General features: G+C 45.3%; 1 protein-coding gene across 4 annotated transcripts in view; it reads left to right on the forward strand.

Annotated features, from left to right (window-relative positions):
* The window catches only part of EFL1 (elongation factor like GTPase 1), a 118645-nt gene that overhangs the window by 93836 nt on the left and 1501 nt on the right, over window positions 1-23308 (forward strand). For 3 of the 4 annotated variants that reach the window (XM_027571620.2, XM_027571623.2, XM_027571621.2), the window contains 2 exons: window positions 6107-7089; window positions 16456-16640. In XM_027571620.2, coding sequence (XP_027427421.1) covers window positions 6107-7089; window positions 16456-16640 — 1168 coding nt within the window. Of the gene's footprint in view, window positions 1-6106; window positions 7090-15698; window positions 16423-16455; window positions 16641-23308 lie in introns of those variants that run through there. The other variant, XM_027571622.2, reaches the window with a different exon arrangement.

Consider the following 23308-nt stretch of genomic DNA (forward strand, 5'->3'; position numbering starts at 1 on the left):
TGGACAGTTAGCTGGGAAGTCCGCTGGACCAAGTGTGGGAGAGGATAGTGGACAGGTCCATCAGGACCCAGTTCGTGCCTGACTAGGAATGAAAATGAAAGGAAAAACGAAGGGAATGATATATTTAAAAAAATATATCATTAGGAGAAGGAAGGGAAAAATGAAGGAGGGAAATCGGAGGGGGAGATGAACCATGAGAGACTATGGATTCTGAGAAACAAACTGAGGGTTTTAGAGGGGAGGGGGGTGGGGAGATTGGTTAGCCCGGTGTTGGGTATTAAGGAGGGCGGCACGTACTGCATGGAGCATTGGGTGTTACATGAAAACAATGAATCGTGGATCACTACATCAAAAACTAATGATGTATGGTGACTAACGTAATACAAATTTTAAAAATTAAAAAATATATCAATGTACCTTTACCAGATTAACAGGAAAAGGAGAGAAATCATCTCAGTGGACAAAGGAAAAGCATTTAATAAAATTCAGTATTCATGCATGATCAAAACTCTTAGCAAACTAGGACTAGAAGGGAATTTCCTTAAACAGATAAAGAGTATCTTCAGAATAACTATAGCAAACATGTACTCACTGGGTGAAATTTTTGAAAGCTTTCTTTTGTGATCAGAAGTAAGACAAGGGTGCCTACCCCCTGTTACAGGTTCTGTGGAACATTGTACTATTGGTCTTGGGCAGCATTATAAAGAATAAAAAATAATAAAATTAGTTTTTCGAAAAGGAAAAATTAATACCATCACCTTTTGCACATGATATGATTGTGGACTAATAATCCAGAAGAATCTATGGAAACTGTTTAGTAAGTAAATTCAGCAGAGTTGCTCTATTCAAGATTAATATGCAAGCAAAATGGATTTCATTTCTGTATACCATTAATAAACATAAAATGAAAATTATTTTAAGGTGACCATTTACAGTAACAAAAATATCAAATATCCAGGAATAAAATGTATTCATTTATAGGCCCTCTGTGCAAAAACTATAAAACACAAAAGAAGGTTGTGTTGTGTATTGCTTTAAAAAATTTAGTATTAAAATGATGTCACCTTTTCCCAAAGTGATTATACATTCAGAGCAGTCCCAGTCAAAATCCTGTTAACTATATGTTTGCAGAGCTCGGCAAATTTGTGTGGAAATGCAAAGGGCCAGTAATGACTAAAACCCGTTAAGAAAGTAGAACAAGGTAGAAGTTCTTACTGCACTGGAAATCAAAACCTATTTTAAAGCTACAGAAGTTGGCTATGTGCTGTTGACGTAAGGATAGACGGATGAGTGGACTCGTGCAGAGAGCACAGAAGTAAGGGGAGCGGGGCGCCTGGGTGGCTCAGTCGGTTAGGCATCTGCCTTCAGCTCACGTCATGATCCCAGGGTCCTGGGATCGAGTCCTGCATCGGGCTCCCTGCTCCACACAGAGCCTGCCTCTGCCTCGAATAAATAAATAAAATCTTTAAAAAAAAAAAGTAAAGGGGGCCAGTGGAACAGTGGGCAGGACTGGCCTCTCTGCAGATGGTTCTGGCAGCTCGGACCTCTGTCTTGAAAGCCTCTACCTCATCCTGAACTCAGCGATTTATTCCAGGTGCATTGTAAAGTGTGGAGGGCAAAAATCAGAAAGTACCTAGAAGATAATAGAGGAGAATATCTTTGAGACCTCGGGATAGGGCAAAGCTTCTTAAATAGGGTGTTCAAAGCATGAATGACAGAGTCAAGTTTAATCATTGGAAGACACTGTGAAGAGTAAGAAGGCAAGCATTGGGGTCAGAGAGCACATTTGTAAAATGTATAATAAACAAAGGACTTAAAGCTCCAATATATAAAGAATTCCTACAAGTAATGAGAGCCAACAATCCTAGAAAATGGAACGAAGATTTGGACAGGTGCTTTACATAACAGAAGCCTGAGACTAATAAATATATGAAAAGATATTCAACTTTTAATTAATGAAAGGAAATTAAAACCAAAGTGAGATACCTCTATGTATCCACCAGAGTGGTTCAAATTTAAAAGTGACAGTATCAGATGGTGGCAGAGATAGGCAGTAGGAATTCACCTACATAACTAGTGAGAATGGGAATTGGCGCAACTGCTTTGGAATACAATTCCATGCTACCTACTCAGGTAGGGGGTAGGTACTTCCTGTACTTTCTGTGGCTTGGCAAATCTACTCCCGTTTCTAAAGATACTTCACACAAAGTTTAACAAGTGTGTGCCATGAATATTCATCGCAACAGGCGTTTTAATAGACCCAAACTGGAAACAACTCAAACAGTATAGTGGATAAATAAATAAATTATGATATAGTCTTAGCATGCAATTCTGTAGAGTAACCTCAGTGAACAAGCTAGCCATTCAAACATGGAGAAATCTCACAACATAATACTGAGCCAAAGAACCCAACTGAAGAAACAAGGTTGGTTGGGGTTGATATACACAGTACAAAAGCAGACCTGACTGAGCTGTAGCGTGCAGGGGGTACAGGTTTAGGGGATAAGAATTTTAAAGAAAGGACTACAGTCAAAGTCAGGGTGGGCTTGGGGGAAGGCCTGATGGGTCCTCCTGAGGGCTCGTAGTGTTGACTGGAGTGGCTGCTTTCATGGGTGTTCACTGTGCGGTCAGTCACGGGTCAATTGATTTTTGTTTTGTCATCTATCCTATAAAATTTTACAGTTATACCTACATGAAGAGTATTCTAGAAATTCTAGAGGTTTTTTTAGCTCTCGTGGAAGAGAACCTGCCTTCTAACCTGTAAGCTTCCTTTCCAACTGTCACACACCTTCAGGACTACGTTACGTTCAGGACTACGTTACATGCGGGAGCGGGAGGTAGGAGACAGCCTGTCGTGTCCCGGCCAGAGAGACTGCCAAGGTTCTTCATGTCCAGGTCTCACGGGTGGAAGGGCTGGTCAGAGACAGCAGGATTTCCCGGTGCTGGTGCTCAGGGATGGCAGGAAGCCACGGGAGGTTGCTGGGGGAGTCTGAGCCTCCTGCATTCTCTGGAAGTAATGGCAGGCTCTGCATTCCCGGGATTTGAATAGCCTTCGGTCCCGAGGTGCTTTGCAGGTGTGACAGTCATGTGAACATTCCCACTTCCATGGCGTGGAGTGGTTTTCATTCTTCTTGTAAGTGGTTATTGTAGGGAACTTCTTGGGACCCTCAGAAAGTTGAAGGGCTGGTAAGACGCACAGCCCTTTTTACCTGACAATTCGAGGAAAGGGGGCCGATGTCGTAGATGTATTCACTCATCATTTCAGTAGCTCGGCAGGTGATTTTCTTGAGTTTCTAAGAATATGAGCATATTTTCTCAAAATAACGATAATTTAAAAATATTTTCCTACTTCTGAGATTTCTAAATGCTTTCCTTTTTTAAAAAATCAGGAAAGGGTATTAAATTTTATTGAATGCTAAGCAGTTTTACAGATGGTTACATAGATGGATTACTTTATTTGACATTTTTAATGTGCTATATTATTTTAACAGATCTCTTAATACAAATAAATTTTTATACCCTGCAATAAAAGCTACTTAGTGTTGCGGTGAAGTATTCCTTTGATGTGCTGTTTAATTTTTCAGTATAGCATAACCGGAAGAAGAATGGATTCTGAGGTCAGACCTAAATTTGAGTCCTGGCTTCTCCGCTGACGAACTCTGTGACTTTGGGGGTGTGACTTAATCTTTCTTACCTGGTTTTCTCCTCTAGAAAATGAGGATAATACTAAAAATGTAATGCGTATAGAACACTTAGCACAGTGTCTCATATGTAATAAGTGACTAGTAAAAAGAAAAAATACACATATATCCTTTTTTTCTCATTGTAATTGTAGATTTTATATCTGAATTCTTAAGTAAGATTGAACTGCAGGTTTATCTGTGTATGCTGTCTTTGTCAAGTTCAGGTATTAAATAAAGTATATTTTATTACTATTTTTGTAATACATAAAAATGTGTAGGGCATGTCCCCGTGTACATAGTGGGCACCAAATGCATGTCGCTGATGACTTTAGTGATCACTTTTGTGATTAGTCACAATACCCTGAATAAAGTAGTGCTTTTTTTATTAAGTTTTTTTTTAATTCCAGCATTGTTAGTTCAGCAGTTCTATACATTACCCAGTGCTCATCATGGTAAGTGTATTCTTAATCCCCATCACCTATTTCACAAAGCATATATTTGTTTTATATTTATTTTAGATTTTTTTTTAGAGAGAGAGGGAGAGAGAGAATCCCAAGCAGGCTCCACTATTAATGCGAAGCCCAACACAGGGCTCGATCTCACAACCCTAAGATCCAGACCTGAGTTGAAATCAAGAGCCAGCTGCTTAACTGACTGAGCCACTCAGGCACCCCTCACAGAGTATATTTTAAATTAATACAATGTCAAGAAAACATCCATCTTGTATATTCTGTAACAATAATAGCAGTGAACTGAAACAGCATTCAGATATGCTAATCCTTGAAAGTGAACACACTTACTGGCAAAACCAAAACCTTTCTTGGAAATAATGTTTATTCATGTTATTTTCTTCCACACATTATGGTCTGTTCAGGTGCCATATTCTAAAATCAATTAGGTTCAATTTTACCAGTTTTGGTAACATGCTATTTTTTAGAAAACCATGTAGTTACTGAGTTTTCAAATTTAATCAAAAAGAATAAAATCAAATAAACCAAATACCTGTCCAGATCCACAGAATGTTCTACAGAAACCAGAAACAAATCTAGAATCAAATGTAAGCATTTCAGAAACTTTTAGTATTTGGTGCCCTTACTGAGTAACATTTCTCAGAGAAGAGCATTGTTCCACTGTCCCAAAATCTCATATAAAGTGTACATGTGAACACACATACTTGTATGTCCACATTCAGACATGTGTCCATCCCCATTGCTAATGGCAGACATGGAGCAGACCAGAGCCTTGGTATTACCTGGGAGTGAACTAGACAGAAAATAAGAGAAAGATTGCATGGTTTCCTGGTCCTCACAATCAGTCCACACCAATTTCCTCAGATCTGCCCTCTGTGAACTCATAATTCATTAGGAAGAAAATGCAGCATGAAACTAAACCTGAGGGGTACCTGGTGGCTCAGTCGGTTAAGTGTCCAACTCTTGGTATCGGCTCAGGTCATGACCTCTGTGTCATTGGATCAAGCCCCACATTGTGCTCAGTGTGGAGTCTGTCCCTCTTCCTGTGCTCCTCCCCCTACTCTCTCTCTCTCTCTCTCTCTATCAAATAAATAAAAAGTAAAATCTTTAAAATTTTTTTTCTAAAGAAAAAAAAGAAATTAAACCTGATAACATGTGGAAAAGGGGCTTTCCAAACATGGTACTGGACGGTCCGAGGTTCAAAACCCGTGTACAATTACAGTAGCCAGGGGCCACGTGTGGCTATTTCACATTAAAGTTAAGTAAAATTAAAACTTCAGTTCCTGAGCCACACCAGCCACATATCACATGCTCAGTCGCTATGTGTGCCTATTGAAATTTAATTAAATAATTAAAGCTTCCCCATTATACTAGCCACATTTCAGGTGCCCAGCAATCACAGTGCATACAGAACATCTCCATCATAGCAGGAAGTTCTTTTGGAAAGTGTAGCTCAGACACACTCCTGCATCATCCTTGCCTCGCTGTGAGCCTCATTATTGAAGCCAAATACATTGTCAGCACTTGACTAGATGTCCTGAAGTTCTTGATTCTTTGTTATAATCATGGAGCTTGTCTTCTCTAGGTTCTTAAATTGGCAAATAGTATTTTAAAGAATTCATATGTCAGATCTTATTAAAATACTTATTTTCCACTCAAAACATTTTTATCTAAATAGTTGGTTTATTTTGTTTTTTTGAGCGTGAACAAAGCAGTGAAATTCCTATATATGCAAAGAACTCCCTGAAGGTATGTTCCTATTAGAGGTGGTCCTTTCAAACCAAAATGAAAGTGGTCTTTGAATTCTGATATAACGTACAGTACCGATCTTTCTTAGAAAAATCACTTTTATGTTTCTGTGTTTTTGTAGAATCTCTGTTGTGTGACATTTCTGTATGGGAGTTTTGATGTTATTTATTATAACCTTGTTATTTCTCTTGCATTTGTCTGTAGGTTTGCAAAGATTCAAATCAGTGTTTCTGAACCCATTATTCCATTCAGAGAAACAATCACAAAACCCCCAAAAGTCGACATGGTCAATGAAGAAATAGGCAAACAACAAAAAGTTGCAGTTATCCACCAAACAAAAGAAGATCAGAGCAAAATCCCTGAAGGAATCCAAGTTGACTCTGATGGGCTCATCACCATAACAACCCCCAATAAGCTTGCCACACTCAGTGTTCGAGCCTTGCCCCTTCCGGAAGAAGTCACACAGATTCTGGAAGAAAACAGTGATTTGATTCGTTCTATGGAGCAGTTGACATCCTCTTTGAATGAGGACAGACATACTCAGATGATCCACCAGAAGACCCAAGAGAAAATTTACGAATTCAAAGGAAAACTAGAGCAATACCTAACAGGGAGAAAATGGAGGAACACTGTTGACCAAATCTGGTCATTTGGCCCAAGAAAATGCGGGCCCAACATATTAGTTAATAAAAGCGAAGACTTTCAGGACTCAGTATGGACAGGCCCAGCCATCAAAGCTTCAAAAGAGGCCAGTAGATACCGAGATTTGGGCAACAGCATCGTGAGTGGTTTCCAGCTAGCAACCCTCTCTGGCCCCATGTGTGAGGAACCTCTCATGGGTGTCTGTTTTGTTCTGGAAAAATGGGACCTAAGTAAATTTGAGGAACAAGGGGCAAGTGATAAACACAGTGAAGAGCAAAGGGATGTGGTGCAGGACGAACAAGGGGAAGAGGAAGCTTGTTCCGGTGGAGGCGAAAACCCGGGGTTCCAAGACGGCAGCTCTGAGCCCTTGGAGAAGAAGACTTCCCAGAAAGGGGAGGCTTCGCTCACTGACTGCTACGGACCCTTCTCAGGACAGCTCATCGCCACCATGAAGGAGGCGTGTCGCTACGCCCTGCAGGTGAAACCTCAGCGTCTGATGGCAGCCATGTACACGTGTGACATCATGACCACCAGTGATGTTCTTGGTAAGAAGGGCGAGGACAGTGAGAAACGCCAGGGGTGACAGTGAGGTCTCGGAGTCAGAAAACTCAAGCGCACTTAATATTTTTTTACAGAAGCTACGTCATCAGCTAGTTTACTAAAGAACTAAGATCTTTGAAAGCCAGGCGCCTTAAATATTAAAATCATGACGGGGGGGTGGTGGTGGGACGCAACTTGATTACCAAAGGTCTTTTCGTTTGCAGCAAATAGACTCTTTTCTGTAATGAGAGATCTGGCAAGTGAGGTGTAAACCACCCATACGTGTTCCCACCCAAACCTGCGTGGCATTCTCTTTCTCAAGTGAGTAACCGTATTGGTCTAGGTAACCAGAGCCTTTCTGGAAATGATCAGAGGACGGTGACATTCTTGCACACCTAACACAAAAGGGCTTCGGTAAATTCTGGGTCCCTGCAGAAGAAGATTATTGGGGGCTTTATTCGTCACTCACCATTACAGCAAATACTACTCTTGATTTCTGTCTCCAGAGAGAAGGAGATCCTCTGGGATCCCTGGAGACTCGTAGCCCTGGCGTTTAGTAGCTGTTTTGACTTTTGACAGGTAATCCTTCTCACTGAGACTTCTTTTCTTCACCTGTAAGAAGGAAGTCGTAAGGTTCTTTTGCCAATTTATGCCTAAAAGCAGATATCTAAATTGTTGGGTTTTTTTTCCCAAAAGAAATTCAGGCCTGCCTCCAGAGCAGGGCTCCTAGGGTAGGGACGGAGCGTCCGTGGCAGCGTTTCGGAAATAGCTGGGCTAAACAGCCACGCGGACGTGGTGATGCGGGACCGCCCAGAGCCTTGCGTGCTTGAACATCTGCGGGGGTGACCTGTAGTGTACAGTGTGTCTCAGCCTTATTTGGATGCAGCATATCATTCGCAGCTCATGGAATCCATAGATTAGTTTGAGGAAACCAATCAGGACCATTCCTGTATGTTCTCCACTTTCCCCAAAAACTTTCATAATTCACGAAGGCAGAGGTGGAGTTAGAATCAGGGAACCATGAAGAAGAGCCTGACAGATGCCACCTCAACCCGAATACCTCTGTTGATGGGCAGCTCACAGCCTGTTCACGATGAGGCATCGTGTTGCCTCTCTTGGGCAAATGTCTTGTGTCCTGCTGGTTTCTGGCCACGTGTGCCACCATCCGTCCCCCTACAAGCTGTGGCACAGCACATGCCTGAGGAGCACGTTTGTTCTCTAGTGTATGTCCAGCAGAAAACTCTCCAGAGCCGTCGGCTGTGTTTTCATGATGGGATCTTTTGTGCCCTCCCGCTGTTCTGTTGCTGTTCTTCAGGGCGTACTTTACTTGCTCAGCACCCCACTTCAAGCAGCAACTGCATCCTGTCATTGACTCACAGGGAGTCAGGATCAACATCATTTCTTTTTTTAAAATAAGTTATGTTTTCCCACTTCCTCCCCAGAAAGCAGAATCCAAATTTTGGTGATTGACTAGACCATAGAAATTACGTAGTCCCATGAACTCCTAAATTTATACACAAGTAAACTAGATCTATACAGTTCCTTGTTTCCCTTAGCTTTTATACAGAAACACAATAGTACAGGAAGGTTTGGTTGTTTTTTGTTTGTTTTTTTTTAATGCCAAGAAAAAGAAGTCTCAGTACCACAATCTTAACACACTGATTCTTTTCTCATTTTTTTATGTGTCTTTTCTTGTCTGGTGAGAACTGAAACTCTGTAAGCAGTGAATTGAATGTTTTGATGAAGTTAAGCTCCTTCATATCTGTAGATTTCCCCTGATGATCAAGGTACCAACCATATAGAAGAAGAACTAAGTGTAGGTTGATAAGATGTTGTGTTAGAAAGTCCACGCATTTCCAAAGGCCTAAATCATACTTGTATAAATATGTACAAATCTTTAACATTTTCTTAAAACTCTGCAGGAAATTAGCATATGGCTTCAGAGTCTGTAGTTTCTAGAATCCAGGGTTTTGATCCCCCCAGAAGTTCATTTGTTGGCAGAGATTATCCATAATTTCTCAAAAGGACAAGTTTCTTAAGGACCGTGAGATACGACTCCAGCCCCAGAGACGGACCCTGTGTAGGAGGCCAGCTACCTGCTCCTCAGCTTCTTGGCTCTCTCGAACTCGAGTGTTCTCTCTCCTGTGTTCATTCCCCCGCCACAGGCTGTCCCCGTTTCTCCTCACTGAGGACAGTGCAGGACACACATACTAGGAAGCCCTGCCTTCCAGCTCTTCTGTATTGACACTGCACACGTTTCTCCATATTGTGGGCATGTCTCATCCTTGCTTGGAAGCTAATGGAGAAGACCCTTTCTGGTGTCGTTAGTTGGCCCTTTTTTTTTGGCAGGCTCAGCTTAACACCCCGGACGCCCTCCTGATGCACCTTTTCTTCTTCCGTCCACTGTGCGTGTCCTATTAGAACAGAATGAGGACGCAGCAGTATACCCTTCTTGACCGAACAGGTTTATTTTGGAGCTACTGTTGTATTTTGGGGATGGGGAGGATCTCTCCTCCTCCTTCTCTCATTGGGACCATTTGTGGTGGTTATTTCAGACTCTTGTTACTCCTGAAAGGAGTTTTATCTTAGAGTTTGTTTTCCTAAAACTTGTTCTGTTTTTTCTCCTTTATGTGGTTGAAATGATCCTTCCGAAAGTCTGGGGTCCCCCTACATCTGTGCCTGTCCTTCCCTCTCCTGCCTTCCTGGGAGAGTAATGGGAACCCATCTCCTCCCCAAATTGCCGGCTCTCCTACATTATCGTTGGGAGTGGCATTTGTCCTTTGCTTTCTGAGAAGACAAATGTCCCACGTACCACATGAAGCCAGGATCAGCTGTTGGCATTTATCAGCCCGACACTGCAGGCAGACTGTTGAGTCATCCCTGTTGAGTCAGTGCTCCGTGCCCGCTTTCCCATTTCCTTTAGGAAATCACCACCAGGACCCTGCACGTGACCAGGCAGCCCTCGGACAGTCCCTCGAAATATCACTGTGACCCTGTCCTTTGGCTCTCTCCACCTGGCCGTCCCACTCCGTTCTGGCATTTGTAGGAAGAGCTACGGATCTCGATCGTCGGGGTTATTTGTCCTCCTCTCTTAGGAGCAGAGTCAGTCTTTGCCTGGCCTGCTCCCGGTGCCCAGTGCGCGGTGCTGGGCCTCTGACCCCGCCACGTGGTACCTGTGTGTGTGGGTTGGTGAGTGCACGGCCTCTGTACTGTGGCCACTGGCCGTCCTTCTTAATCATTTCTGCAGCCTACTGGCCGCACACCCTCCACCTTACAAAGAAACTGTGTTTCAATATGGTCTGGAATTGTTCCTCCTGAATTAGAATGAAGTCCTCATCAGTGTGAAGCTGCTTAGAGGTGAGAGTCTCCTCTTAGGTCCGTTTTCTCAGTGCTTTGAGAGGTTCTTTGGTAATGATGGCCACGTTCGAGTACCCAAGGTCAGTACGGCCAGCTGCCGACTTTCTGTATTTTCCCTCTTCTTTCTGGATCACCGCCTTCATCTGGAACAAGAAACGAGGAGACTCTCTGTTCCCAAGGCCTTTTGCTTCCCTGCCTAGATATTTAGGGATCTTCCAGGCTTTGCTGGCAGGTGCTCTAAATTCTCCAGGAATGGGCACAAGTAAAAAGACAAGTTCAAGTCTTTTTTATTTAGCAAAATGAGTGTCCTTAGTCTCTTTTAAAAATTTAATTCTTTCTACACAGACCATTAAAACAAGAAATCCTTCTGTAAACGGATAGAATTACTTATGATCCGTTTAGGACATTTTGCGGAAAAATAGTCATCTCAGAATCACTGTACCTAGGGAAATGATCCCAAGAAAAGGCCTTCTTCACCTATAAACTCTGCTTTCTTAAAGGTGTGGTTCTGTTCTCATTTTTTACCCATGAAAGTTGCCTTTAACTTTTTTTTTTTTAGATTTTTTTTTTTAAATGTTATTTATTTACTTGAGAGAGAGCATGAGCCGGAGGGGCACAGGGAGAGGAAGAGAGAGAATCTCAAGCAGACTCCATGCTCAGTGCAGAGCCCGACGTGGGACTCGATCTCACGACCCTGAGATCCTGACCTGAGCCAAAATCAAGAGTCGGACGCTCAACCGACTCAACCACCCAGGCGCCTTTGCCTATAACTTTGAACTTTGGACAGTGAAATTCGTTTGTGTTTTTCAGCTGTCTGTCTTTATATTCCCTCTTCTAACCTGGCAGCTTCTTTCATTCTTGGCTTCTCATGGTTTTTATCTTTGGCAACAACTTCACGTACGAAAAAGAACTTTTTCTGCTAGCTCTAGAGTTTTAAATCACGCGTCGGCTACTGCAGTCCTCCCTATGTTTTTACCCATAGAGACAAATGCTCACTCGCGTTGTGAGAACATACGTGCCTTAACATATCAGAAACAGTCTCAGTAAGTCACTGTTTACTTCTAAAAACCTCTTCTCTTCCAAACGCTGGGTTCTTTTTACGTTTCCTCAGCATCTCATAATTCATTTCAACAAAAATGTATGGACGTGTATAGATGCCTACACTGTGTTAAGCATAATTCCTGCTTTGAGAGATGAGTTAGGTGACAAAGCCTAATTATGTGGAACAGAAAGCGCAACACGGTTGAATCCAGTGAACAGATATGGTCTTCCAGTGAAATTTTTTGAGAAATTGGGATTAGCAAAATTCGAAACAGGGTAGCCTTTTTGAAAGGGATAGTTCTTTGAAACGGGCTGTGATGGATGGAATAATTTGGCGTTAGAGCAGCTAAATGTGGAATTGGCTCTCTCTGTAGCCCAGCACTGAAGACCACGACGGGGCTTAGAGGACTCGTCCCCACTTGGTTTTATAGGAGCTTCTGCTCAGCGTCACCTCTAACCCTGGACGGTGGGTTGGGTGAAGCCAACCATGCGACCTTGCATTTACTCACAGGAGCCTGTGTCTTGTTGGATGTGGGTCCTTACCTAGTGGTCTTGACTCTGTCCCAGAGTGTTAATTAGCCTTCCAGCCTCCTGTCAACTTTGGATGTGATCATCATGCCTTCTGAACCCGTGGGTTGCTGGTGACCATCATAAGGACACAGAGCTGCAGTCAGGGTGCTAACCCATCTTGCTGCGGGTGGGGGACAACTTGTTGACATGCACTTCCTGCAGACTCGGGGCTGAGTTCCTCTGTAGAAGAGCCCACATTCCCCGCCGTGTCCACAACACACTGGAGCTCACATTTGGTGGAGGCCCATCTGCATCCTGTCAACCACATCTGCTTGATTTAGCAGTCGGCTCACTCTGCAACAAAAGGGAAAGGGGTTAGTGTGACCTGATTTATAAGAATCAGAAGTGCCCACCGATTTCCCGGCGTGTGTGTTTTCACTGAAGTTACACCACAAGGGTTACCAGCAATAACAGAAACCACAAGATAAAAGAAAAATCTTCCTCCTTGGAAATCAGTGTGTTGTTTTCCACTTTGTTTTACAATCTTTGTCTATAATAGTACACTTTGCATAGCTGTAACCGTATGGTAGAAGGAGTGTGATGTTTTGCTTTTTACATTTATTTTATAAGCTGCTTCCATTTGGCTACTTAGTATTCACGGATTTCATTTTAACCTCTGCATAACATCCCATCAACTTGTTATGCTATAATTTATTTCCCATCATCCCCAAATTGGAAGTTCGCATTGTTTCCTGTTTGTTTACTGTAAGAGAAAACATTGCTCTGAACAGCTGCTTCCTATCCTAAATTCTGGAAAAAAAAAAAAAAATCATACCTTTAATTGCCAAACGTCCAGCTTGAACGATTGTGGAGCGTACAGACCAGTCTTCCTGCCCTGTTACAGAAGGAGAAAATACACATAGGAGAGTGTATAATGCCATCCAAGAGCAAATTAGGTTCAGATGGTGAAGAGATGGTTTTGATCTCGGGATCCCATGGAAGACTCAGTGGAGCAGGTGATTCTGAACGGGCTTTAACTCATGAAAAGGATGTGACTGTGCAGTGAGACGAGGCGCGCTGTGGGTTGGAGGACCGCGCGCGCACGCGCGGAGTGGGAGGACCTCAGATGTGTGCCGCCGCGGTGAGCGCTCCTGCTTGGCTGGACGCTCAGTCTGTGTGCTGTCGGGTCTGGCAGTCCTGGAGCTGGACGTCCTGGGTCACTGCCGCAGCCCCAGAGGGCCTTGAATTTGGGCTGGGGTGTTTATGGTGAAGTCATTCAAAGACCAGCCCTGACCAACCTGTTTCCATCGATTAACTTTTTTTTATTAAAACATTTTTTTTTTTTATTTGAGACAGAGAGAGAGATCACGAGCAGGGGGAGAGGGAGAAGCAGACCCCCCGCTGAGCAGGGAGCCCGACGCGGGACTCGATCCCAGGACCCCGGGATCCTGACCTGAGCCGAAGGCAGACGCTTAACGACTGAGCCACCCAGGCGCCCCTATTGATTAACCTTTTTGTTGCCATTTTTCCCCTGATGGGTGCTTGCCTCTTGGTGCCTCGCACACAGTACAGCGGGGCACACGTGATCTTTGGACACAGGGACAGATGACTGAGGTATAATGGAGTCGACGTCGTGCTGAAGGGGAGTTGGAGTATTCGCAGAGGCCACATGCTTGCAAGGCCTCCCGGGTGTGGCTGCCATAACATCTCAGAGCGGTGGCGGGTTTAGAGGGTCGAGGCATTGGGTGCACTTGTCATGAAAGCCACGTGTATTTGGAAGGTTCTATTTATGGCTGTTTTCCTCTGTTCGGTGATCCATCACTGTGCCCCAGTTTTAGGATTTAGTTTTAGTGGAATTAAAATTGCATGGCTCAAAATTACACGATTAATTACATTCAGCCTCCATTGAAGTTATTGATCCGATCCCGCCGGCGTGATCCCCGAAGGAAGGGGAGGAGCTGGGGCCCCTGCAGCACAGCCGGGGCTCATCCCTGCTGGTCCACACCTTGCGGTCTCCGCTCCAGTCACTCAGTAGATCTCCTCGCCACCCCCCTGCTGTTTCGTATTTACTTCTGCAAACCACCTGAAGCTTTTCCTAGAATGAGCTGGCTGGGTCAAGGTTACTTGTTCACACACGCTGGCTCTTGTAGTACGGTTTTCTCTCCTGCTGGGAATCTGAGGCAGATACATACGGCCTCTAGGAGACAGACTGTCCTTGTGCTTGTCTCATAAGCTTCCATACCGTCCCCAGATTGGTGTGTGCAGTTCTGGGCACCCCATGCCCAAGGGCCGGGTGAGCAGGTCATGGTGGCGCAGATAGGAAAGGGTCAGGATGGAACAGGGAGTGAAGGGCCTGTCACGGAAAGATGGAGGGTGTTCAGGGCGGAGAAGAGAAAGCCAGGTAGCCGTCCTCGAGGAGCTTGCAGGCTGGTCTGAGCCAAAGGGGCAACACTGTCCCGTGTGATAGAAACTGGAGCTAACAAAACTAGAGGGGAGCAGATTTGGGGCTGGGAAGTGGCCCAGTGGGGAGGGGGGCCCTGACACGGCCTGTACCACACTGGAGGAGGTGAGCTGGAGCAGGGCCAGCACAGTCTCTCTCTGGTGGATCTTGGTGACCCTTCCGTTCCCTTCTGACCCTCTCTTCTGTTTCCGTAACGCAGACTTCTAGTGTGGACAGCGGGCGGGACGGTGTTTCATCTCAGGCGTGCTGGATTTGCACGGTGGGGGTGCCCTGGCTCTGTGATCAGCGTGGGGCTGGAGGGTGACAGTGTGGGGGGCCTGGGCGTAGGGACAGTCTCAGCCCCTCGGGCCTGGCCTCCGTGTTGAATGCACACAAATGGTAAACGAATCAGGTCTCCGCAGGGAGAGTTCAGAGAAGCGAACGGAGCCTCAGCGAGTGGTCGTGGGGGGACGTCGGTCCCTGAATAGGGCCGGGGTCTGAGGTGGGTGATGCTGACGCTGGGGAGAGCCGTCAGCGGCATGGGTCAGTAGCTTTGCAGCTACACAGAAATCATGAGAGGATGGGAAAAGGACATTTGCCATCTGAAAGTGACGGTGACAGGTCAACAGAGCAGTTCCACTTGAGCCCGGGCCAGCAGTAGAGCCCAGGTGTTGACGAAGTGAGAATCTGAGCACTCAGGAAACGGAAGGGCCAGAAAGTGTGGGAGCTGGTGGGGGAGAGTAGGGGGAAGGCTGTGCTGTTCAGCACTAACAGAATTGTGGTTTGTTTGATTTTTCAGCTAAACCTGGAGATGAGAAAGACCCATTAGCGTTTTTAGGGTTTTTTTTATTCCTAAGGCCGCCACAGGACACAATGGGCTTCCTGCCTTTTGTTTGCCTTGGTCCTTCCTGATCCCCACCACCAGGGGGAAATCTCAGTCGGAGAAGTTCACAGTCAGAAGGCTGGCTCTGGGTTCTCAGTTTCTCGTTGGAAACAAGTAGCTCTGGGTGGGCCAGGCACCCCGGGTCATCCCCCTGGCAGCCAGGAAGGGAGAGCCAGGGCCTGTGCTGGTGCTCAGAGGAGAGAACCACCCTGCTCAGCCACAGCGTTGTAAACCTTTAAGGATAAGGTGTTCCCAGATCAGTTACACCCTTAAAACCACTTTTTCTGAGTGGTAGGTAAAATGGGAGGCTTTAATCAGAGTGTCTGCTGGCCCCAGCCGGTTCCTCACAGCTGTGTGTGATGCTCGGTCTCTGTTCTTTGCAGAGTCTGTCCTGCTTACCGGTTGAAAGACTTGTGCCCCGAGGTGCTCCTACAGGAGCCCCGGGGAAGACCTCTCCCTTCTGAGCATCAGGCAGCCTTGGGCCGAAGGACGGAATACAAGTATTAGCCAAGAGGATTTGCTGGTGTTCCTGTGATGTGGCGGGAGACATTGTTAACAGACGTTAAAGATGCCAAAGACCATCTGTTTTCAGGGAAATAAAATACTTCTGCCACTTACATATTAGCAGTTTTTAAAAACATGAGCATGCATTTCTATGTGTGTGGTTTTCATTTTTGAAATAAAAATGTCACTGTGCCAGTTGCTTGCTTCCTAGGCCCAGGTAGCCTTACACTATCACCATCGTATTAATAACGTCTCATAGTTATTAAGATATTTTAATATTTACAAAGCCCAGTCACACTCATCTCACTGGATTTCATGCCCAGAGACTGCTCATGGGCGACATTGTATCAGAAGGTTCTTTGCAAAGTCTCCCCCTTCTCATGCCGTGTTGGGGGGATCGCCCTTTGGGTCATGCCGCTTGGGCTGGTTTCACTTTTTGTTACCTTTATATCTCTAACTTTTTATAGTTGTACTTTTAAATACTTAAAAAAAAAGTGTTCATGCTTTTGTAAACACAGCTGGTTGGTAACAAAGTTACTCACTAGTAGATTGTTCCGGGGGCGTGAGTAATCAGGTCTTTGTGTGGCTCTAGACATGTAGCAGCTCAACGAATTGAAAAGCGGTATGGCTTTGCAGGTCGGGTGTATGCTGTCTTGTCAAAGAGAGAAGGCCGAGTGCTTCAAGAAGAAATGAAAGAAGGAACAGACATGTTCACCATCAAGGCCGTGCTGCCTGTCGCCGAGAGTTTCGGCTTTGCAGATGAGATCAGGAAGCGGACGAGTGGTCTGGCCAGCCCGCAGCTGGTGTTCAGCCATTGGGAGGTAACAGCCCGGATCCCCTTCCCCGCCCCTCGGGTCCCCATGTGCTGCCTGCCCTCGACAGCAGGCCGCGCAGACAGGGCTTCCTGCGCCGGGTCGCCTTCCTGGGGCTCTGCTCCGCCGATGGCGCAGGAGAAAGCGTGCGGCTGTTTTTCATCCAGAGTGAATGATCCTTGGGTCACAGGTGGCCTGTAATACACACACACACGCATGTATTCATTCTTTCTTTTTACTGCATGTAAAATTTAAGACTCAGAACATTCAATCCTATGTTTCCTTTCAAAGATTTTTTTTTCCTGTATAGAATGCAACTTTTTTTTTATTTTTTTATTATAATCAGCCAGCCAGCATATGGTACATCATAAGTTTTTGAGGTAGTGTTCAACGATTCATTAGTTGTGTATAACACCAGTGCTCATCACCACACGTGCCCTCCTTAATACCCATCACCCAGCCACCCCATCCCCCCACCCCCTCCCTTTTGTGACCCTCAGTTTGTTTCCCAGAGTCTCTCATGGTTCGTCTCTCTCTCTGATTTCTTCCCATTCAGTTTTCCCTCCCTTCACCTGTGGTCCTCTGCACTATCACGTTCCACATATGAGTGAAACTTTCTTTCTCTGCTTGACTTATTTCACTTAGCACAGTCTCCTCCAGTCCCATCCATGTTGATGTAAAAGTTGGGTATTCATCCTTTCTGATGGCTGAGTAATATTCCATTATATATATGGGCCACATCTTCTTTATCCATTCATCTGTTGAAGGGCATCTCGGCTCTTTCCACAGTTTGGCTATTGTGGACATTACTGCTATGAACATGGGGGTGCAGGTGCCCCTTCTTTTCACTACATCTAGTAGTGTAATTGCTGGGTCATAGGGTAGCTCTATTTTTAACATCTTGAGGACCCTCCATATTATTTTCCAGAGTGTCTGTACCAGTTTGCACTCCCACCAGCAGTGTAAGAGGGTTTCCCTTCCTCCACATCCTCTCCAACACTCGAAGATAGATTTTTAAAGGAAAATCACAGACATTTTTGGAAGTGAAACTGTCAGGAACTTTTCTTCCGGGGGGGAAATACTTGTGTTTAGAGGGGACAGGTCTGCTTCTTGCCAGGGACAGCTTTCAGTTCCTTTGCGTCACCTCATCTGCAGTCCCCGTTGTGGGGGCTCAGGGTTTCTCTGGCTTTCCCATGTTGTGGGATGAAGTGGCTCACGAGAACACCTCACTGTCAGTGTAGGTACAGTTAGGTGAAGAGCAAACCTTACCCATAATCGACACTGCGAACGTCGATCGTGAACACATTGCTTTTTTCACTTGAGGGAAAGTAGTAACCCGGGGCGGGTGGGGAGGTCAGAGCAGGCTTCCTGAAGCGTCCCTGAAGGGGGACCCGTGCAGAGCTGAGACCAGAGGCTCGCGCTGCTGGGAGGAGCGGCGAGGGACGAGTGCAGGTCACAGGCCAGGAGCCGCTGTTAGGTTTCCAGTCACGGCCTCGGGTCCGGAGTAGAATTTTTTAACTACTGGATGTAAGTAGAAAGGCTGGTGTTAGAAAGCAGTTTCTGTTGTCACTTTACGGGGAATAGAAATAACTTCACAGATAAAGCGTGTGGAGTAGGTGGCCTGGTGGCCGATGCTGTGGGCCATAGTTGGTGTGCACTCACCTGGGCTTGCTCTCAGCCCCCGCGGCCCGTCCCGGGCTCTTCCTTCAGCACCGCTCCAGCCAAACCCCCTCCCCTATTTCTCTCACCTCCATCAGCCAGATGGGTCCTGTTTCAACGCAGGTCACAAAGGGGAGTGTGGTAAGTGAGGGAGAACCTCTTTTTTTTTTTTTTTTAATTAACATATGTATTATTAGTTTCAGGGGTACAGGTCTGTGATTCAACAGTCTTGCACAATTCACAGCGCTCACCATAGCACATACCTTCCCCAATGTCCATCACCCAGCCACCCCATCCCTCCCACCCCCCACCACTCCAGCAACCCTCAGTTTGTTTCCTGAGATTAAGAGTCTGTTATGGTTTGTCTCCCTGTCTGCTTTTGTCTTGTTTCATTTTTCCCTCCCTTCCCCTAAGATCCGCTTATGTCTTGTTTCTCAAATTCCTCACATCAGTGAGATCATATGACTCTTGTCTTTCTCTGATTGACTTATTTCACTCAGCATAATACTCTCTAGTTCCATCCAAGTTGTTGCAAATGGCAAGATTTCATTTTTTTTGATGGTGAGTAATATTCCATTGTATATACGAACCACATCTTCTTTACCCATTCATCTGTTCATGGACTTCTAGGCTCTTTCCACAGTTTGGCTATTGTGGACATTGCTACTATAAACATTGGGGTGCAGGTGCCCCTTCGCATCACTACATCTGTGTCTTTGGGGTAAATAGCCAGTAGTACAATTGCTGGGTCGTAGGGTATCTCTCTTTTTAACTTTTTGAGGACCCTCCATACTGTTTTCCAGAGTGGCTGTACCAGTTTGCATTCCCACCAACAGTGTAGGAGGGTTCCCCTTGGGAGACCCTCCTTTTTAAAATGAATTTTATCGTCAAGTCAATCAGCAGAGTAAAGAAAGGTGACACTTGAGAGAAACACACTTGATGGGGCAGATTGTAGTTGGGCAGTTCCTGTCACCTGAATTGAGACAAGTGAAGCTGCTAATCCAGGACTCACACGTGTGAGTCTGCTTCTCCTTAAAAGAACTCACATTCTTAAAGCTCGATGGAACCACAGTTACTGTTGTTCTCATTTACGTTCCTTTTTTTTTTTTTGTCAATACAGTCTTCATCCTAACAGAGATTTACTGTGAAATTTTTCTTGCATTTTGTGTCTTTGTCTAGAAACTAAATGAAGTTTTGGTGGTTTTATCGGTTTATATCTGAATAGATGTCATTTCTTCATTTCATTATGTAGAAAACAGGAGCTCTAAAACATTTACCTTAATTGGTTCATTTCCGAACGGAAGTGGGTAGTAATTTCCCCCTTATCCACACTTTGACCTTTTCGGTTTTGTTTTTTGGCACTCAGCTTGTACATAAGAACACACACCAGTGAGAAATAGAAGGAATGGATTTATCAAAGCAACTTCTGAGGAACCACGTCTGTAATGTAAATACGTTTTCGTGATGTTCTTAAGGAAACACATCATGACAGTCCTCTGCCACGTGGTTTAGGGACCAGACGTGTGATTACAGGGTAATGCGGCTAAACGATATTTAGAACCGAAAAGGAATTTATCCCACTTTGAAGCAGCGACACTTTCTTCATCGGTGCCGCCATTGTGGAAGACTACCCCTAGAACCTGCAGCTCACACTTCGGAATATGTTAGAGATGACGAGTCGTCCATCGCAGGACGATGGCCTTGACCTGCACTGTTGACGAGACCGGGTTATCCTGTGTTTGATCAGAACAGAGAGTGTTGTTAGTGATCCCTGGGGTTCTCTGCACACAAGATCCAAAGCAGGTCTTCACAGCAGGTGTAATGGCATCATGATTGGAGGAATTGTATGTTTGAATTCATATAGTCTGTTGTTTGTGAGAAATACACCATCACCTTACAGTCGGACTTAACCCTGACAGTGGATTTATAAAATGCATTTTAAAACAATCTGTCAAGTTTTCATTATTTCCTAATTGCAAATAGGCAGGTAGGCTGCTCTGTGAAAAGGATCTTGGAGTAAAGTGGCTCAGATAAGGCAGAGTGTCTCTTTTGCATCTGGGGCAGCAGCCAGGGATGGTGGGGGCTCACGGGCAGGAGCCCAGGCTCCTCTGGTTTGTTGCCTTTCTCCGCACGTGGCTTCTGCCCCCGACTTTACCTCGGTATCCCAGCATTGCAGCCAGGAAGAGGGAGGTATGCTCCCTCCCTGCAGGGACACGAATGGGGTTTCGCACATGTCCCATTGCCCGTAACCAGTCTATGGTCACATTTGATCATGCTCTCCTCTAACAAGGAGGTTGGGAAACGTCGTCTTTGACTAGATCAGGAGTCAGCAAAGTATGGCCCCTGACCTGCTTTGGTAAATAAAATCCACTGGCATGTAGCCCTACCTGCTCATGTGCATGTTCCCTGTGGCAGCTTTCACGCAGAGCAGAGTGGTTGCCCCAGAGGCCGTGCGGCCTGCCGTCTAAACTGTTTTCTCTCTGGCTCTTCACAGAAGTGAGCCCCCTCGTCCCGAGCCTAAGGATGCCCTCCCGAAACACCTATCAGCCAGTGCCATCTGAGAATGGGTATTTAGGAACAGCTAGTATAACAACATCAAGTTTTTACCGAATGGGCAGTTTTTGTTAATGTGGAAAAGCCACAGTGGTTTTTTTCAGTCTCCTTTCTCAATTAAAAAAAAAGGCCAGCAAGGTTACATACTTAATAATAGTGTTGTTTTTTTTTTTAAATACTTTCTGGCTTCATTAGTTTGTTATTAACAGTCTCTTAATAACTTTAAAGAAGAACACAGTCAAGAATTTGGTGCTGTCCTCTGTCATCCCCTGCCACCTGTCCTGGTCCTCTTCCCAAAAGCGTCACATCTTTGAAAGTTGAAAACGATGTTATAATTAAATGTCATTGATCTGATCGTTTCTGGCTGTCTTGGTTTTCCCCCCATAGCTAGGTTTAGAAATAACGCAGTTGTTGAGATCTGGCTTCTCACTCCAAGGCACTTTCTTTCATTTGTGTTCTATCATACCATATAATTTACAATCAAGAGCTTTTGAGAGAAAGTGCTTCAAAAAATAGAGGAGATAAGATTACAGGCATTTTCCACGAGGAAACCTTTGAAGTCAGCAATCCCATAATTTCTCTTTCTATGTTTTGCCCCTTCTATGAAAAAGGAAGAAAAGGAGCTAATAACAGGCACAGAAAGAAAAATATCCCAGCCAGTGCCGTGGTACACGCGTATCAGCGCGAGCTCGGGATTGGCTGCGTGACCCTGAGCCCACCCCGCGGGGCGGACCAGGGTTCACCCGCGGTGAGGAGCACTCTGTTAGGATCACAGTAGCGCCCAGCAAGTGTTTCCCACCTGCCAGCCGTAATCCTGGTGGTAGCTGGGCACGGGACGGACATGGAGCTCCCCAGGCTCTTTCCTTCCAGGCTCTTTTTCCCTTTTCTTTCTTCTTCTTCTTCTTGGGTGCCTGCCTTCCCATGAACTCGAAAATGCCATTCCCTTCAGGCTGTGGGATTGCAAAACACCATTCTCACCGTGGGCAGATGAATTCTGGGTAAACCGGTTAGAAAACAGCATCTTTTCTTCCAAACTGATGCCTTGAGGATGCTGTTCTGTAGGGCACAGGACAGTGTGGGCACCTGAGCCCACGGGAGGGGTGGTCTGGAGCAGGTCTCCGGAGGAGGCCTCCAGCAGATGGAGGTGAGTGCAGAAGGCCCTGGAGTCTTGGCCAGCAAGCTGAGCAAACCTCAGAAGGCCATGCCTGAGGCCCACACAAAATGATATCTTTTGAAACTTTTGGTCTTATAATTTTGAAAGAAGGACTCTGGTCTTAAGTTGGCCAGTCTGAGTCTAGTGTCTCTCAACTAGTAGCTCATTTCTTGCTATTTATAAAATCTGTCACTTTTTTAGCAGGATTAACAACTCACTCGCCGCTGCTCCTCAGACCTGCTAAGAATGTATAGCTTCTTTACATTCTGTGATGGGTTTATTGTCCAGGGGGATAGGGGAGGGCAGCAGTAACCAGCTTAAAACTAGTCTTCTGCAGTGTAGACAGTCTTTGTGGATGACTGCCCAGGTGACTGTTCCATTCCCCAGCTGCCTCCCCTTGCCCGTGAGGAGGGGGCTTGTGTGGTTGTGGGGGAGGGAGGGGGGAGGGGGCCTCCGATCCGCAGTGCCTTCTCCATCCTCCCTGGCCTTTTGGCGATGTGTCTAGCAAGGGGTTGCTGCAGCCAGGGTCGAAGAGGTTGCTGCCTGTGTTCTCCTTTAGGATTTGGATGGACTCCTGTCTCACGTTTAGGTCTTTCAACCATTTGGAGTCTATTTTTGTGTGTGGTGTAAGGAAATGGTCCAGTTTCATTCTTGTGCATGTGGCTGTCCACTTTTCCCAACACCGTTTGTTGAAGAGACTGTCTTTTTTTCCATTGGACATTCTTTCCTGCTTTGTCAAAGATGAGTTGACCGTAGAGTTGAGGGTCCATTTCTGGGCTCTCGATTCTGTTCCATTGATCTATGTGTCTGTTTCTGTGCCAGTACCATACTGTCTTGATGATGACAGCTTTGTAATAGAGCTGGAAGTCCGGAATTGTGATGCCGCCAGCTTTGCTTTTCTTTTTCAACATTCCTCTGGCTATTCGGGGTCTTTTCTGGTTCCATACAAATTTTAGGATGATTTGTTCCAGCTCTGTGAAAAATGTCGATGGTATTTTAATAGGAATTGCATTGAATGTGTAGATTGTTCTGGGTAGCGTAGACCCTTTCACAATATTTGTTCTTCCAGTCCATGAGCGTGGAACGTTTTCTCATCTCTTTGTGTCTTCCTCCACTTCTACACTAAGTGTTCTGTAGTTTCTAGAGTATTGGCCAGCAAGCTGAGCAAACCTCAGAAGGCCATGCCCGAGGCCCACACAAAATGAGATCTTTTGAAACTCCTTTACCTCTTTGGTTAGGTTTATTCCTAGGTCATTTAGGGCTTTTGGTACAACTGTAAATGGAAGAGTAACTATTTTAAAATATATTTTTC

The sequence above is a fragment of the Zalophus californianus genome, chromosome 6 (assembly GCF_009762305.2).
Source record: "Zalophus californianus isolate mZalCal1 chromosome 6, mZalCal1.pri.v2, whole genome shotgun sequence".
NCBI classification, from domain to species: Eukaryota; Metazoa; Chordata; class Mammalia; order Carnivora; family Otariidae; genus Zalophus; species Zalophus californianus.